The 19057-nt window shown below is 44.0% G+C and overlaps 1 protein-coding gene across 1 annotated transcript in view; it reads right to left on the bottom strand.

The window, feature by feature from the left end:
* Nucleotides 1-11134: 11134 nt before the first annotated feature.
* RAG2 (recombination activating 2) overlaps nt 11135-19057 on the bottom strand; it is a 46702-nt gene continuing 38779 nt past the window's right edge. Inside the window, exon 2 of the mRNA XM_085643470.1 lies at nt 11135-13037. Within this exon, the coding sequence (XP_085499596.1) occupies nt 11454-13013 (1560 nt within the window). The 5' untranslated portion in view covers nt 13014-13037 and the 3' untranslated portion in view covers nt 11135-11453. The remainder of the gene's footprint in view (nt 13038-19057) is intronic.

The raw sequence follows: 19057 nt of genomic DNA, 5'->3' as shown, positions 1-19057 counted from the left end.
AAAACTAAAATTAAAGCTCACAACACGGAGCCCGATCATGCTGCATTCCGGCCAAATGCAAGGTCACAAATAACCCGATCATTAGTGCCTCTGAAACCTGCTCCATCCTTTACACGGAGCAGGGAAATACGAGGTTTGTTGGTGCTCTACCTCCTCCTTAAGCACCATCCATAACATTTGTGATTCTATTTGTGGTCGCCATTTCCCCTAGCCACCAAAAATACATAACAATAAGTGTGAGGCTGTGTCCAGCTCTACCCTTCCATCTTCCAGGATGGCACATCAAGTTACACTTAAGCTCCTTGTGTGTGGCTGTCTAGAGGGAATACACAAAGCCCAGCTGTCACCCAACCCAGACTGAACAAAGACAGGCAGCAGGTACACAATGTCTGAAGTATAAAAATGGCAACTTTCTAAAGGTGATACTTTCAGAACTGCAATTTAAAATCCGACTTCACCATATGCTGTTATTTGAAAACATTATAATTTCAGAGAAACCAAACTTGAAAATTGGGAATTACACTTAAAAGCTGTTATACGGTAATCTCAATCTTATCCTACAGGATAGCAGTGGCGGCTGGTGGATTTTAAAAGTAGGGAGCGGGGACTTTAGAGACAACTGTAATGTGCCGACGACCAGAGAGACCGTTCCTGAAATTAAAAAGAGGAATAAGGGACTGGGAGAGATAATAGGCCAGGCACCAATGTGAAAGTGCCTACCTACAGGAACTTATGGTGCTGAGGTGTGGGGATATTCGAATTGCACTAATATCCAGACGGAAGAGAATAAATTCTGCAGGGAGGTTTTGGGGGGGGTCATTTCGGCCCCCTCCTATGTGTGCCATAGGGAATTGAATCTCCCCTATATAGAGGATTTATAAATGTTTTGGTTAAAAATTTGGCGAAACCCCGCTGCCTTCTTGACTCGTGATATTATTTCAGACTGCTTAAAAAGTGAATTATATTCCTTGGCTCAAGGCGGTACAGTAGAGTTTAGTAAGCGTGGAAATGGGGCACCTTTTCTTAGCACCCCAAACAATAGACTGCTCGCATAAGAATATAGTAAAAAGGGCTTTATACGACCTGTACCGAGCAAATAGAGAAAATATTGAATTTGCAAAGCCAGCTATCCTCAGGTACATCCCCATTCAAGAACCATGTGGTAGGCCACATAATATGCCCCACTGTTACTTGCGTAAGAAACTGGGTAGATGGAATAGGAGCTTGTTGTTTCGGTTCAGGGATGGAAGTGTGGTAAATTTACTCTGTTTCCCCTTAGGCTATACCCATAATTTGGGAAATTTAAGCTGCCCCTGTAACCAAGGTGGAAAACAAAGTCTGCTACATTTTACATTGTTTTGTGGTTTTTATGTAAAATATACCAAACACTTCCTAATTCCCTATTTTAGAGTCAGTGCTTTGACGGATTTTAACGCAGCTTTTAGAGATCTACTGATGTTAAGCTCGGACGATGTAATCTTTAGAGTTAGTCGTTTTCTCAAAACTGCTGTCCGTTCCCGTGCTTCAATGAACATGGCCTGATAGGTTGCATTACTATTTTGCATTATTTGCACATTGCATTTTTGCACAATGGGTGTTCGCACATTTTAACGAACATGGCCTGATAGGTTGCATTACTTGCACATTGCATCTTTGCACAATGGGTGTTCCTCTACATAATGTTATGATTAATAATGTTTGTTTTTATCGTTCTTTTGGATGATTATCATGTTTTATATATATCTTAATGGATGTAATTTTTAAGAGCTATTTGTCTTTTAACTGCTGCTGTCTGATGTCGAGCGAAATGAACATGGTTCGTTAAGCCTGAATTATCTTTGTATTATTTGCATATTGCACATTTTGCACCAATATTGGCCCTTTTTGCACATATTATAGCTATTTGATGTAGTTCCTATTATTTATAGGATGAATGTTGTGATTTATATGTACTTTTATGGATGTTTCTAAATATATCCGAATAAAGATCATTTGAATTGAATTGAATTGAAAGTGCCCCCCCCCATTAGTGATGCAGGATACTCTGTGCCTAACCTGTTTAGTCAGAATGTCTGATTTTGTAACATCCTCAGGTGTTACTCCTCCCCGTTCATGTGTGTTTGGAAGGTTGCACTGTCTGATGTATTTGTGCACGTGAGGTTCTTCTGTTCGTTTTGGGCTGCTGTTGGACGGTTGGCTTACACCTTCCCTAACACCTCCATGTGGGATCAGGGGACCACTACTGCAGTCACAAGCAGCCCAGCAGTGGTCTGGCCTGTGCTCCATTGGCACCATTTCATGCAAGCAATAAGGGCCTCCACTCTCTATTCTGGCAGTAAAATATTTTGGAAGTAATGGTGCCCGGTACTAGTTCACCAGCTGCACTATTGATACCTATGCCCCTGCAATAATCAAAAGTACACTTTCTGTCTCATGAAGGGATTGAAATGGATTCCTGCAAGTGCCTAAGATTAATTCAGAGAACACTGGCTGCTGTTCCAGTATGTTTGAGCGACTCACCCCAACTGCTCATCTAGCGCTGGCCCCTGCAGACCCGTCTGTCAGTCTACGTGTACTTGGAGAGCAGGTTTAGGTCGGGCACTGCACCCCGAAGCAGCACGCACTTCACTCATTGCGGTAATGGTAGAAGAGCAACGCTTTCCTGCTGCTCCTGGTCTGTGGTGCTTCTTTTCTGAACCTCAGAAAGGATCACCAGCATCATACCCTGAACTGGCCTTTAGTCTGTGGTACTTTTTGCATTACTAGATTTGGTGCTTAGTTTTAAAGAACCACAGATGAATGAAAGTCTGAATCTTCCCTGCAGAACACATGCTCGTCACCACTGTAGGCCATATGTTCGACAGGGAGGACTCCTACTTTCATGGTTACACTTGCCCGCCTCTAGTGCATTCTGCTCAGTGTGAAGTGAGCCCTGGCCCCTTCCTCTGAAAGGCCTCCCAACCCTCTGCAGCGCTCACAACCCCAGCCCTGTATGAGACTGTCCGGAGTGAGCAGACTGAGGCCCACATCCCCTCTTTTGCAGCCTGAGCCCTAACCTCTGTGGGGCTAGAGGTGCAAGCACTGGCATGATGAAAATTGAGGGGGCCTCCCTGCAAGGTACGTGGTGGGGCCCACTCTGGACCCAATCAGGATCTCTCTTGCCAGAGTGCTGTGCTGAGGGCCCCCCCAGGAGCTTGGGTGAACCCACCGCATCGTGGGGGCTGCAGGGGCCTGTGTTACTCCCCTGGGTGCAAGGACTCCGGTCATTGAAGGCAGGAGAAGGCTGAGACTCAGACAGTAGTCTGCTGCAAAGAAAAGAAAGATTCCAAATGGCTGTTATAGCCGGTCCCAGCCCAGGCATATTAAAACAGTTCCATTTAGTCACGGCTGGCATGACGGGCGGGTGGAGAGGGGTCACGCAGGGGGGATGGGGAAGCGGGAGAGGTAAAATAAAACTTACCTTCTCCCGGGTCCCGTGTTTTCCTGCTGCCGAAGCTCTCCTCAGGAAGCAGCCCATCCATAGGCAGTCTCCCTCCCCTCCACCAATCACAACGCTGCAATGGCAGCGTTGTGATTGGTGCGGACAGCACCCAGTTAGGTGCTAAATGGGAGGCCATTTTGTTTAACTTAAAGGGACCAAACAGGTGTATACCAATTTTACCATACTTAGAAGGGGGAGCACAAGCACTTTACCACTGGTTAGCAGGAGTAAAGTGCGCAGAGTCCTAAAAGCCAACAAAACAGGTTCAGCAAAGGAAGGTGAAAATGTGACGTAACCCTGCAGAAAAGGCCAGGTTTAAATAAACTGATGCTGAGTTGATCAGCATGGTGGATTTGTTCTCAGTGAACAACCAGGTCTTACTGAAGAAATTCTCAAAGACTTTGACCTCATCTGTTATACCACCAGGGGCATTTAGGTTTGTATGGCTGCCATTTGGTTTGTGTCCGCTAGTTTTCAAATGGTAATGGAGAAGATCTTGAAATGAGTTGATCAGATGATGGTCTTTCAAGACGATATCCCTGTGTGTGGCAGAGATCAGGAAGATCTTGATATTTGTGATATTCCGCCCTTTCCCAGGTTCCCCATCATAACTTGCGCTTCTAGAGAGCTAAACTCAGGGAGTGTGGTGCCCGTGGAGAGGTGGGCATTGAGAGCGTGTCTCAGCTGTAGGTATTTATAAAATTGTGAAGTGTGGAGGGTGAAGCGCTCCTGTAGATCCTGGTAGGTCCATATGTAGTCTCCCACCCACACGTCGCCCAGTTGTGATATGCCAATGTGGTCCCACAGCCTGAAGCCTTCAAGTGCTACCACGTCCTTTAACCACGTGCCCTGCCAGAGCGGTGTTTGCTGGCTGAATTTGTTGTCCCACTGTGTGTGTCGCAAGGCCGAGCACCAGGCTAGGAGGACTGTCGGAGTCACTGACAGTAGTGCTCTAGGGATTGGGCACCCATACATAATGGCATGAATTTGGAGAAGGTCCAGGACTCTAAGTTCAGTTCTTGAAGCCGGGTCAGACCACCCTCCGGTGAACCAGTCATGGATGACGAGCAACCGGGTAGCTAAGTAGTATAGGTAAAGGTCAGTCATGCCCATACCTCTATCGAAGGACGGTATCCGACAACAGGCGAGGGCTATACGTGGTCGCCCACCTCCCCACAGAAACCTAGTGGCCATGGCGTCTATCTCTTTAAACCAGCTTCGTGGGAAGTGGAGGGGGGTATTTTGAATGACGTACAGTAACTGGGGAAGGATCATCATCTTGAATAAAGCCACTCTCCCGAGGGGGTTAAGCGGCAGGGTTTGCCAGCGCCGGAGGTCCTCCTTGGCCTTCTTAATAAGCAGGGTAACGTTCAGCGCCCATTCCAGTTCTGGGAGCAGGCCGACCCATATGCCCAGATATTTAAATGACTGTCGCCTAATGGGAATGCTTGACTGCCAATCTAAACAGTCCCTAGAGAGGTGGAGGGGTATCAGGGTCAATTATGCTGGGTTGAGTCTAAGGCCAGAGACACTCTCAAAGGCTTGTAAGGTGCGAAGACATCTAGGGCGCGAAGGGGCTAGAGTAAGCCAGGAATAGCAGGACATCGTCCGCGTATAGAGCAATTTTATCTATGTGGTGACCCCCAGATTCAGCCCTGAATCGAAGCGTCCGCTCGAATGAGGCACGCCAGGGGCTCCATCACCAGCGCAAACAAGAGAGGGGAAAGGGGTCAGCCCTGTCTCGTGCCTCTATGGATCGGAAATGCCTCAGAGAGAGGCCCATTAATGAGCAACCTGGCGGTGGGGTTGGAGTAAGGGACTCGAATGAAGCGTTGGAACAGCTGACCCATGCCCATCAGTGTTAGTACTTTTTTTCGAGATAGAGCCAGTCGACTGTGTCGAAGGCTTTTTCAAAATCAACATGGATGAGCGCTAGGTAAGAGGTGAGCCTGTGGTGGTTTGCAAGGGCTAGGTGGAGGCGTCGCAAGCAGTGTCTGCTGCCGCGTGCAGGTATAAAGCCGTACTGGTCCGGGTGAATCAGTTTGCCAAGGAAGGGGCGTAGGCGTACATTTTACCCTCTGTGTTGATTAATGAGATCGGTCTATAATCTGCCCAAGTCGACAAGGGTAGCTGGGTCTTTGGAATTACTACAATGGTCGCCATGTTCGTTTCAGGGGAAAAAGCCCCAACCTATGCAACGTGGTCGAAGAGGGTGGAGAGATGGGGGATCGGCTGCTCCTGGTAAGTGGCATAGTACTCCTGAGGAAGTCCATCCAGTCCAGGAGTTTCCCGAGATGCTAGTGAAGAAATTGCAGCACTGATCTCTTCCGGAGTGAAGGGGAGGACTAGGGTGGCCGCCTTCGAGGGGGTCAGGCAGGGAATACTAACCTTCCCGGGGTCTATTAAGTCCAGGAGAGTGCCCTCCAACTTACGTGCTGAGTACAGGGGGGCATAGTAATCGGCGAAGGCCTGCGTGATCTCTGGCAACGTGTGGCAAGTGGCACCGGAATAGTCTTTGATTTCAGGAGCGATTCGTTTTTGTAGAGGGTATGAGGCCAACCTAGGTACTAGCTGTCCATTCTTGTCGCCCCAGACATATACCCTGGCAACAGTCGAGCGCCATAACAGCTTGGCCGAGTCCAATGAGATCTATTTGATCTCGAACTACAGAATATTTAATGACGTATTCTTAATTTAAAATGTAATGTAAGTAGAAATATTTTTCAAATAACATTTGCTGTTACATTTTTTAAATGTTCAAAATAGGTTATAATATATTTTATGAAATAATATGGTTATCAAAACCATTTTACTGTTACACAATTTTCTCAAACCTCAAAATAGGTTAACGAATATTTATAAGTAAATAATAAATATGTACCATTTTAATATTTTTTTTACATTAATTAATATTATTTATATTTGTAACTATTTTAAATAATTTAATTTAGCATTATTTCCTATGTAGGTTTATTTGAGGTCTAGACTACACTGGTTAGCCATGTGTAGTGATTGACTTTCCACAAAAATGTAAGTAACTACAAAAGTGGAAGTTACTACAAGAAGAGCAGTTTGTGAATGCCAAAAAGCAGTAAACAAACCCAAAAGTGTAAATATACTTAAAATTGTAAGTTACATTTGTGAATCATGCCCTTAATGATTTTCCCAGAATCAGACGAATTTGAGCCGATCGTCCAGGCTGGGAAGGGCCGCCAGGTTCCAAAGCCAGCAGCTCGAGCCGTTACACCACATCTCCGCCTACTGTTTTGAGAGTTTCTGTTTTAGGCTGGAGAATCACGATCCTCCATATTCTCTTCTATGAACATGTAGTATTTGTGTTGGGATCATGTATGTGAACATTGGAGAGCATGTGTAATTAGGTGACCAAGGTTACAAATGCATTTGCTGTGTTACTCTGTCCTTTTACTTGATTTTCAAGCATTCATTTTCTCATTACTAGTTTTATATACACATTTTTATGTATTTTGAGGTATTATAAAAATGAGTGTTCTTTTACATAAAATAACAACTCTCACTAGGCATTTCATCGTTACTGTAACTGTAACAAATGGGTTGTATGGTAACTAGACTTGAATACTGCACCTAGACTTGAATACCAACTTACGACAGACAGTCAAGGAGGCTTTGTAGGATAACATTTCTTTGTAGACTTAGGGCCATATGTAGGAAGCCTAATACCGGTCGGTAACGGCCGATTTTCTTTAAATATCCCGTTACCGACCGGTATTTAGGCTTTTGGTATGTAGGGGGCATATTTCAGGATTCGGTAATTTACCGAATCGGTAAAATTACCGAATCGGTAATTTTACTGATTCGGTAAATACCGAATCCTGAAATGATATGTAGGGGGAGTGTGTCGTTGGTGTGGGGATTCGTTATTTACCACCAACTAAAAGTTGATGGTAAATGACGAATACCTGTAAAAAGCATTTTTTTACCATTTGAAGTGTGCAATGTGGCAGATATACATGCCCTTAGGGCATGTATGTGCGCCACATGTGCACACATGGACAAATCAGGGGTGCAACAGGGTGTCAATGTGACACCCTGCCACCCATGATGATGCCTCCCCCATTACCGATTCGGTATTTACCGAATCGGTAATGGCAACTGGCTTCCCATTCATTCCTATGGGCCCCCAGGCCCATAGGAATGAATGGGAAGCCAGTTGCCATTACCAAATCGGTAAATACCGATTCTAAAATACCGACATATACCGAATCGGTAATTATTTACCTACATTACATTTACCGATTCATAAATACCGAATCGGTAAAATTCGGTATTTAAGAATCGGTAAATGTAATTTACCTACATATGGCCCTTAGTACTTAGTAGTTCCTGTTTAGTGGAGAGGACTTGCAATACCACCTTTGATTATGCTAGTTTACCCTGTGGCTGCAAGGATCAAAGAATAAGCGTGACCTCGTGACTCAAAGAAACACACGAAGAGGAGACAGGAATAGCTAGTGGGTCATCTACCTATACATCTTACCCTGTTTGTCCTTCCATGCTCTAAAAGAGAATATTTCATGTGAAACAACATGCAAATCATTTAGGGTGTGTCACTCCGGGAAATATTCCTGCATATACTTTTAAGATATTTCTGAATGCCTAATATAACACAAAAAAATAGAAAGAAAAGGAAAAAAGTAAAGCTTGAACAGCAGTCACTTTCTCGCTAGAACGCCTTCTCTTTCTTTATTCGCGAGAGCGAGTGTGCCATCTTTACTTGGCTGTTTAATGAGGGTGCGGTTTGTGTCCATGGTGAATACAAGTGGCACTGGAGAAAGTTGTGGTACGCAGCTGTCAAAGTGCATGTCATTGAGCTGGGTTTAGACTAGTCGATGCTTGGTGTTCTTAGCAAATAACAGGAATTATTTCCTAATGGTGTTGAGCTTCAGGTAGGGCTGAGGCTGGACTTCTAGATCTGATGAGGTGCAGGCAGTGTTTGCGGCATGAGGAGGATATCTGAAGATGAGAAGACTTTCAAGCTGAGTTGTATATCATCAGCGTGTTTTGATTTTGATGCCATTATTGGTGTTTGGACTCCCAAACTTCATGTAGAAGTTGAAGATGGTGAGGAACAAAATGGAAATACTTTTTAAGAACATCTTGCCTATGAAGTATCAGTGAGTAATGGGCCGGCATTCAGATGGCTCATCCAGGTATGGTATATGTTTCTTCAGGAGTGAGGAAAACTGGTCTTTCTTGAAAGCCTCCAAAAAGATACCTAAAATGAGGTAGGGGTGAGAGAGTTTCTACAGAGATAGCTTTGATGAAAGAAGAGTGTAGGACATTATCTTCATTGAGAGAGTGGATATGTAGGTAACATCTGCAAGATATAGGCATTTGAAGGAAGAACACTGCAGAATGTAAAAATAATGGGTGACTCTGAGAGAAGCAGGATTTGTGTTGTAAGATCTTCCTTATTATTTTACTGAAGAAGATGTTGGTGGCAATGCACTTGTCTATGGAAGAGGGTCAGGCATGGGTTTTATGCTGTGCTTTTCTCAACGAATGGTTGGCAGGTGTAGTATTTGACTTTAGTTGATGTGATGAGTTTCTTCTGTAGTGATGGGTCACTGGAGGTTCTGTTTTTCTTCCATTTTCTTTCTTGCCTTCTGATTTAGTGTTTGTTGTTGGGGAAGTCCTTAGAACACCAAGGTGCTGAAGGTTTTGGCTTGCATTTGTGTAATTTAGTTGGAGCTTGATTTTCCAGAAAGGCGTTGGTGGTGAGGCTTAGTTTTAGGCAAGCATTTAATAAGCCACAGCTCCTTCCTGAATTGTCTTCTCTCCACAAGATGGTCTAGCACTTGAGGGAGTATGCCCTGGTCAGCCACGTACAGGGTACCTGCCGCGACTGCCAGTAGCAGGCTGTCCATCTTTAAGCCCTTCTGCCTGTCAGACCATTCAGCCATAAAACCTAGACTGCCACTGTTCAACACGGGCCAACCATTGAACATTATTGAATTTTTAGGGAAATCACATGATATAAGATGGCTGCGCCGTGAATGTAATGATGTGACCACTTCATTCCATAAGTGGATTTCCATCCCATTACAATGACAATGCGGGCAGCTTGTTTAAGTTTGATTGTACAGGCTGCTGCCTGCGCTGTTGTCAGGGCAGATGCTGTTGTTCTTGCTTGCTGGTTGAGACTCTTCTGCCACAAAGAGGGGGTTTTCATGCATGTGCTACTCCTTGGAACTTCCTGTTTGTGAGGCAGAAGTGTCAGTTTGCAGCTGGTGTTGTGCCAGGAAGTGTTGAGTTGACAGCTGCTACTTCTACCCTCACTGGACATTTCTGCTCCTTGCAGGATCTGTTTTCAGGACTTTTTGTGATCGCAGTGCAACCAGGCTTGTGTCCCCTTTTAGTTGGCATCCTCAAGCGACCCGCAGCAGGTCATTCACATGTAGGCCTCACTAACCTGCTGCATCTGCTTATCTGTGCTTCTCTGTGGAAGGAATCAACGTTTTCAAGTTCCTAGGAGACCTCTCCCATTCTTGGCTCTTCTTCTCAGCTTCGTGGAGGGGTGGAGTCATTTTTATGCCGGTATTTGGATATGGTTATGAGGGGTTGGCAGTTTCATCGAGGCATGTATGTGCCCACCACCATTCCAATATGTCACCCGCTCCTGAGATTACTGAGCTGATTGACTATATCCTTCCACGTATACAATAGGCCCTCTAGGTCATCAGTGAAGTTCTAGGTTTGTAGCCATGTTTGTTTTGCAGATGAGTTCTTTCTCCAGTAGGCCAGTGTGGATGCATATCTGTATGGCTCATTCCTATCTGCAAGGCAAGAGAGTGCTGTACAGGGTAGGTGTGGTGTAGGGTACCATGTGATAAAGCATGTGTAAGTTACTTACGTGAGGTGGATTTATGGATCAGAGGTCCTGGATGCTCAAAATAATGACACACAGAGCAAATCCTAAATTAACTCTGGCCTTTCTGTGATGTTCTCTGTGTTTGATTATGAGGTGCTTAATTTCACCAGAAGTGATACCTCTGGGCTCAGAATTATCTGGTCTGCAAACACTGGACTCTATAATGCCTGACTCTGTTTACAGTGCTTTGGGGAGGAGCAGATAATGCTTCTCCAACCTGCCTGACCAAGCCCAAACCTGTCTTGAGACCACACCAACACACTCCTAACTCAAACTGATCATCCAGGTGGCACTTCTCAAATGCTAAGAGCAAGCGGACAATGTCACCGCTTTTCTCTTTGAAACCGATAGTCGATTCTCGTATCTCTTGGTCTGCGTAATTTTTCTCCATTCTGCGGAGAAAACTCATAATCAACAGTTTTTGAGGATTCTGCTTTCTGGTATCCCCACGCCAAAAAGTGGCAACCTTGTAAGGAGGACAGTTTTAATGAAGGCATTAATTTATCCTTGTGTGATTTACAAATATGGGAATGCGGCAAAAAGATTCACACCTGCCCTCTTTAGTGAATTCAGTTGATCAAAATAGGGATGGTGCACATATCTAGAAGATCAGCCGCCTAATCTTCCCTACAGGAGCCCAGCTCCATAATAACATTTACAAAAGAATGATCAGCACACACCATTCATCACATAAAGTACAACTTAATTCAATTATGTAATGCACAGACTCCTTCCAAGTTTTTCTAAAAGAGTTCCTTTATTCACATCTTCTTATTCTTTTGTTCAAACACTTTCTTCTGCTGTAGCAACTATTTTGAGCGACCGTCCTGTCATCAGAAAGCAGGTTCCCCCTGGGTTCTCCCATTGTAAATTTTATCTCGCCAACCTCTTGTTCAATCTAGAGTCACATCACCAATGCAAAATGCTTGCTTCATCTTCATCATCTTCTATCACTGGTGATGCCCATTATGCAATAAGCTCTGGGATGCTATGTGCAAACAAGTACTAGCATCGGCTTTCTATGTTTATGCAGCTCACTTAAAAAACAGAAACATCATCCTTCTATTGAAACAGCCTTCTGAGAAAAGATTTCTTGATGGGAGTTCGCACCTTGCTGGATGCTTTTCGGTGAAGAGCCTTCATGGAAGTTGTTTTTACTGGCGTCAACTTTTTGGGTGTCTGCATGTCCATTGGCACCCTGCTGTGATCGTTGCAGAAGTATTTGGAGTTTTCTTTTGACAGGTGCAGCAGCATGCTCTCTGACAAGCCCATGCACTGGGCATGGACCCAGTGGCCCTCTCCATTGGAGCAGAAGATCATAGCTGGTTTGTTGAGTTCGGTGGAGTAGTATGGCACCCAGGTGTTGATGTCGATGTCGCAGCCGACGCTGCAGGTGATCCAGTAGCCTGCTTCTGACTCATCTTCCTCATCGTCTGAATTATAAGTGTCATCGTCATCATAGAGACTGGTATCGGCCGTGATATAAAACTCTTCTGAGTCTTCCAGAGGCATGGAGTCCTCTTGATCCTCGGTGTTCACCACGTTGCAAGCCTCTGTGACTTTCTCTTCCCCAAAGTTCAAGATATAGAAAAAGTTGGAGTCTGGTGCCTGCTGCTTGTTGTCCCCAGGTAAGCCGAAAAGCACAGCCCCGTTGCCCATGTTGCTGCCAAACCAAATCTTGCCATGCTTGATCTCTGCTGTCCAGTCTGGGCTATCTTTTCTGGAGATCTCAATGCTGTCATCTTCTAAGGTAATGGCATGGCACACCATCCTTTTAAGGGTGTCAGATTCATAACCGCCAACGATAACAAAGTCTTTGCTGCCGATCTGAGTGACAATGGAACTCGATAATGACAACCCACCGGGAAGCAGTGTACAGCTTATGGATGGGCTACCAAGTGGCAAATCAATTATGAGTTTGTACAATGTTGGTGGGCGACTATTGCTTTTCAGGCAATGGCCACCTAAAATATAAACTGTATTGTTTCTGGCCAAGGAAACATGGAATGAAAATCCACTTTGAAGCTGTGGTAGGGCATACGAGTTGGAACATCCAAACTCAAGGTCAACCAAAAAGACATGGGGCTGACAGTCCTCAACGCTGTTCCAGTTCTCTGAGTTCCTCTGCCCCTGGGGCATATATGATCTTCCGCCAAATATCACACACATTGTTTTACCCCTGCTGTGAACCACATTAATGGAATGACCATATCTTCCCACAGGAATGTCACCGTCCAGTTCTTTCTCAGTGCAGCAGAAAGTGGTCTTCTTGTTTGTGTGATAGATGGCGGACATGACATACATCTTGTTGGAGAGTTCATTGTTGGGTGTCTTCCCGCCGTGGATGAGATACTGCCTGCTCTCTACCTCAGAGTCCCCTGCTAGGTCGCAAACAGCTGGATACCGCAGAGGTGGGAGGTAGCAAGAGTCATTAGAAAAGGTGGTGGGTCTCAGTCTGAGCTCATTGTTTTTTAAATCGAGAAGGAAAACTCCAGTTGGGCAGGAGCGTTTCGGCCAGCCCTTCTGTCCAAAAAGGAAAACTTGCTCCTTAATTCTTAACAGAGAAAACCCTGGTTGGATCAATGAAGAGTTGTTGGTGACGGATATCATCTGAAGGGACATCTTCAGGACACAACAGTGCAGCACCTGCAACAACCATAAAAAGTTCCATCAGACATGCACAAATGAGACAAAATAGAAATATATTAAATGGACAATTTTTAATTTCTAACCTAAGCCAATGAGAAGATTCTAATGTGTCCCTTACTTTGGTTTTTAACAGGATTTTTTGTCATCCTTTCTTACTTGGAAAAATTAATTTAGCAGTTTTTCTTGAATTATTTTATAGTCTGTGCTTACTCTTAGGCTTGGCTTTTCTCCAACATTAGATTCAGCTGCCCATAGCAATGTCATATTGAAGACACCAAAAAGGAGATGTGTGACAAGCGTGAATTTATTTCAGCTACTGGTAATTGTTTTTGACAGACATGCCACCTCATACAAGAACCAAATATATGCAAATCAGCCTGGGTCTTGCTCGAATAAAACAGTCCAGCCTAAAATGCACTCTTTGAATGGGTACAGAAGCAATCTCATACCAGTTATGGTCCATTTATGTGTCATCAGTGAAGTATAACTCGGCTCTGTAGCAGAATGAGCACAGAACCCATGTCTAGTCATATCCAATCCCCTTAGGGCATCACATTGAGGATTTGAAAAAAGTGAAGGGTTGAATGCTCGAATTAATCTCCACCACTGATAATTACTTGGGCTGCATTCTGGTCCATCTATTCTTGCCCACTATACTACGTCAGAAAGGAACTAAGTATACGCAAATCGGCCATGGTCCTGCTCTGTAGGCCCTGTACTCACTATGCCACAGGACTCAAGCCATAGCTCACTCTAAAGGCCAGATAGGCTGAAACCGATCCGAGGTTGCTTATTTTCCCATTCAGATAGGACCTGGTACTTCAGAGTAGCCTGCTCATAATGAAGCAGGACCATCGAGGAGGTTACCACCAAGGGAGATGAGTGCATGAAGGGAAGCCCATATTAGCAGCCCAACAGCTGCCTGATAATTGGAATTCTGCCATTGTCGGCGCTACGCAATACTCTATCATTGTTTTGCCCGCCCCTACCTTAGTAGGAGGCATTAAATGGCTGTGGACGGGACTGCTGCAGGAGCAGCATGGCTACCCTAGGTATTGGTTTTGTAGACAAAAAGTATTAGGGCCACATGTATGTAAATTTTATTTTGCGAGTTCCTAATAGTGAAATTTTGCGAATCGCTATTAGGAAATCGTAAACACTTATATACAAATATGTCCTTGACAAATTTAGAGATTCCTAGTGGGTTTGTAATTGAACTAATATTCATGAGGTAGGTCGCACTTTGAGATCCATTGGGAATCGTTAAAAACACATGGATGGTGACCTGCTGGGGACATTAGACCACAATATCTGCATTTGCTTTTGAATAAAGCATTGTTTATTTTAAAAAATGCATCCCGTTTTTCTTAAAGGAAAACGAGATGTAGTTCACAGAGAAAAATAAAACATTTCAGTTTCATTTTTTGAGAGTAGGCTGCGGTCCCTGGAACCACTGCCTGCTCTTAAAAACGTTTTCACAACCATCCACAAAGGGGAAGGGGTCCCTCTTCCCATTTGTGACTCGGCAACCACCTAAAAGAAGTAGGTGGCCAAAAATATTAATGTTTTGCATCCGCATTTTGGTCACAAAACATTCGTACATCGCACGCTATTAGGTGGGGACACCCTTAACACACCCCTTCCTAATACCGAATCGCAAATCCCAAATTAAGATTCGGTAACAAGTTACCGAAACACTATTTGGGCTTTGTACATGCCAAAAAGCTTTTTTGCACTTTTGCGACCGGCATTAAGGTTTGTATGTGGCTCTTTGATAACAGATAGCTAAAAGCTGTCTGTAAGTGAAATCTAAAAAGTGCAGGAAGAAGGACGTCCATGAAAGCTAGGTTTTCAATTTGAAACCTGCCGTCTCACGTAAAACAACTATCAATTTAAAGAAATTACCTTAACTGGCCAAACTGTTTACCATCGCGGGGGACTAAAAAGGTTTGTAAATTTTGAAAAAATTTTATTCAAAATTGCCCCAAGGTCAAAATAAATGTTTGTCAGGGTTGTAAGTAACCTAAGAAGCCTAAGAACTCAGTCAAATCCGCTTTCTTTCAGCCAGCTACTCAAAACACATCTTGTCCATTTTGCTTACATTAAAGAGGATGCATCTCCTATTACATTATCCTTTTGGACCACTCTTATCATTTGTTGTTATTCCAGATGTTCCATGTAAAGCAAGCCAATAAAACCTTGTCGCTCTTCACCTGTAGAAAATCCTCAAATAAATATAAAGCTATGACCAACCTGTCTGCTCTTCTCTCCTTTATTGCACATTGTGCTGGTACTCTATCTGATTGTGGGCTTGAAGGATGGCAACTTAAATGTATGCCCTTTCCCTCCTCCTAGGCTCTTCCTGTGGATGCCCCCTATCTTTTGTCTTGTGCTCACTGGGTTTTCTTATTTCTGTTATGCCTGGACGGATGACTTTCAACATAACCGGGCAGTCAAGTAAATAAGACACAACTGTATTTAAGTGCATACTTGCATACCTGTTGTACAACAATATGTTGTACAACAATATTGAGGACAGGTTATCGAGAGACAAAATATCGAAAGAAGTACATATAGGGAAGTATAGATTTACAATTCCTAACTCCAAATCTGTTTACTTTGAAGATATATGTACCACGTAGGTATATATAGGTGGAGTTAGGTATAAAAGAACTAGACTTACCTGTCAATATTGTCTTCAATATTCTGTCCTTGGTATTGTGTACCATCGATATGTTGGTTTTGATATTGTGGGAGTTTTATTTCTTATTTCATTAATTGCATTTCTGTACTGAGCTGACGCTAACCTGAACTGTGTTTACACTGTCCTCCATCTTGCATCGACATCATGTTACATCACGTGACTACTGCTGCAGAGGTTTCTGGTCTACATAAAGAATTGTGAGCTTCTCAATAATAACTAAGAGTGTTCCCAGAGACATTTCCTCACTGTACCTAACTAAGGACCTCCCAACTGTCTCAGACTAGTGTCATACAATGTATTAATTAGCATGCTCGAATTTTCTGTGCGAATGAACAAAATGGAATGTAGTACTACCATGGGAGAATCTCCAAATGTATTCTGTAGTAATTTTTTTCTTCTTGCTTGTTCCCAATTGGTGCACATCCTGAGAATCATGTACTTGTGTAGAATGTATGAACGTCTTTGTCTAGAGTCCTATAAAACAGTTGCAGTGTCTGTGCCCAGAGAGAGCCCTTACCTTCCCACCTTTGGAAGGCAAATGTATGCCGGATTTCATATAGAACTATACTGAGTTATTTGTACTTAAGATCTGTATGCATTATTGGTAACTTGCTAATGGCAGTTTTCATGTATTTGCCTATTAATTCTTCATATAAAATTGTAAACAATAACCTGTGTCTGTCATTATTATGAGAATGTCTCAGTATTAACTATTTAGCCTAAATCATAGTGACGGGACCATTCAGGGAGCACCAAAGTCTGTATCAGGACTAAACTGCTCCCGTTCTTAGCCGCTGGTGCACCCTTAAGGTATTATCATTAAGTATGTATTTGAGCCCTGACAATATTTAGGGGTACACCTTGCATACCCAAAAATACAAAACTATTCAGACTGTAGAGACTTTGACCAGCTGTTAATATAGTGAGCGTGAAGGAGCGCATACTGCCAAAGACGCATGCAATGGATGGTTTGGCCACTAAATGGGGGGGCCGGGAAGAAGAGCTTCAATTCCAATTACATTTTAAACAGAGCTAGTGTTTTGCCTATTTTGCTGGTGCTGCTACTGAGATATGTTCCTGGGAGAACTATGTAGTGCTGTGAAAGCAGTAAATGAGACAGAAGAACAACCATACGATAGGTTTTTGAGTTTAACTCAGTGAAAGCCACAACTGAAATAGAAACTGAGAATGGGATTGCAGTATCAGAATCAGTTTAACTTGCACGATCCTTCTAAAGTAACAACTTAGCAGACACACTTGAAGACATTGTAACACTTGAAGCAGTATGCAGCAAGAATATGCAGGAGGGAAACAGTGGCTCCTTCATTACTGGAAAAAATCTATAGCAAAGACAAACGTGAAAAACAAACACATAGGGCCTTATGTAAGAGAACAATTTACCATTTCAAAGCCTACAATTCACAAAATCACACGTTTAATGACCCCAAAATAGCTTTATGGTATATTCTAATAAAGCAAAATGGGTTTAGAAGCCCATAACGAATCGCTGTTTGGAAGGGGTGTGTCGGGAGTTGCAGGATATCTGACGATTACATTGACTCTGCAGCCGTGAGGACCAGGCGGCGCTGAGGAAGACCTGGAGCCATGCACAAGCTGTCCCATGTTGGATGTCGAGTGCTGTGGAGCCACTTTTCAGCGGGAGCACCAACAAGCCTTGGCTAAGGCAACCCACACAGAAGTTGAAGAAGGTGTAATGTCAGAACCAGCAAGGTCCAGGGGACTCACCACAAGCAGGGGAGTCAAAGCAGGCCAGGAGCATTCAGGGGAGTCCAAAAGAAGCAAAGATGACCCTCAACAGTACCCCCAGGCCGGAGGCCCAAGAGCCGCAAGAGCAGCTCACCAAAAGTTGCAGGCCACGGTGCAAACCATGCGATGTGGAAAAAGACTTTGGTCACTGGAGATTCTTGAGGTTGGGGCTACTTGGAGCCCAAATATTTTGGTGGAAGGAAGCTAACAAGCCTTTGCAACTGCAAGTTGACGAGGTGCACAGGGGTTTGGTTATTGCAGCTCCCACGAGGGATACTAACCTCAAACTTGGTGAGAGGGCAGGGAAGGCCTCATGAGCTGTGGAGAACCACCACCTGTGTTGCACAGCCTTTCGGAGTCCGGAGGATCCCAGGATCACTAGACAGGTCGACTTAGTTGCGGTGCCTGCGAATGCAGGGAAGTGACTCCTTCACTTCAAGAGAGATTCCTTCAGGGGTCTTTGATGCCCACGGCCCTGGAAGGTTCCTGTATGTAAACAGGCACAGAAGACGGTAGAAGAAGAAGTAGTGTGTGATCTGAATCTAGGGACCCACCCTCAGGTAAGCCCTTAATTACCCTAAGGAAAGGGTTGGAACGATTCAGGGGACCCTCCCAGGGGAGGGTCTGGACAGGGGGGAGGTTACTCCCATGTCTGTTGTCCAGTTTTGCACCAGGGCAGGAGCCAAAGGTTTCCAGAGCTGGTTTGAACTGGACTATGCAAATGTGTAACGCTCATGCAGGGGCACCCTCACACTTAGAACCAAGCACCCTGCCTTCAGGATTGATAAGGCCTGCTATAGGGGTGACTTATACTTTTCAAGTGCAGTGACCCAAGATATTGGAACCCTATATCTTTAGTAAGTGGTGCTAGCACCAGCTTACACAGGCTGCAAAGGCAGGTTTGTAGTTCCATAATACATGCTTCAGTCAATGGGGGACCTCTGGGGTACCTATACCCTGGGTACCTGAGTACTATATACTAGGGACTGATAAGGGTACACCAGTATCCAATCTGGGATGTACCTAAGTACTGAACATAACAATTTAAGGGAGAAAGCAGATAGACTGGAGTCCTGATTAGCAGGATCCCAGTCAAAATCAGCTTAGCACCATTCATAAAGTGTGGGTAACCATAAAAGCAGATCCTACTTTCCTACAGATACAGTTTGGAATGTTATGATTCGGCCTATTATCACATAGGTAGGTTCACAAAATTCCTTTCCATTCTCAAAATGTTGGCGCATTATTTGCGACTACTTTTTGCAAATGAAAATTTTGTACATCGTTCTCCTGATGCTGTGTGACCGAAGGGCCAATGCAGCCACTAAAACATATGTCAATATGAATCAGTTAATAAATGTCCATCCATCAAGGAGACAACCCTGAAGTGGCAAACTACAGACTCTGCTTGGAGAAAAGGGTGGAAAATCAGTAAACTAGCAGAATACTCCAAAGTTACAGAAGCTAAAGCCTTTGAGGCAGACTTTCCATGTAGAGTTAGAATACCAGTATGTACTAGGAGGAGGAAGATTCTGGAGAATGAGCA

The sequence above is a fragment of the Triturus cristatus genome, chromosome 3_1 (assembly GCF_964204655.1).
Source record: "Triturus cristatus chromosome 3_1, aTriCri1.1, whole genome shotgun sequence".
Taxonomy (NCBI): Eukaryota; Metazoa; Chordata; class Amphibia; order Caudata; family Salamandridae; genus Triturus; species Triturus cristatus.
The sequence above is the reverse complement of the archived record's forward strand: the minus strand, read 5'-3'. Positions and strand labels throughout refer to the sequence as shown.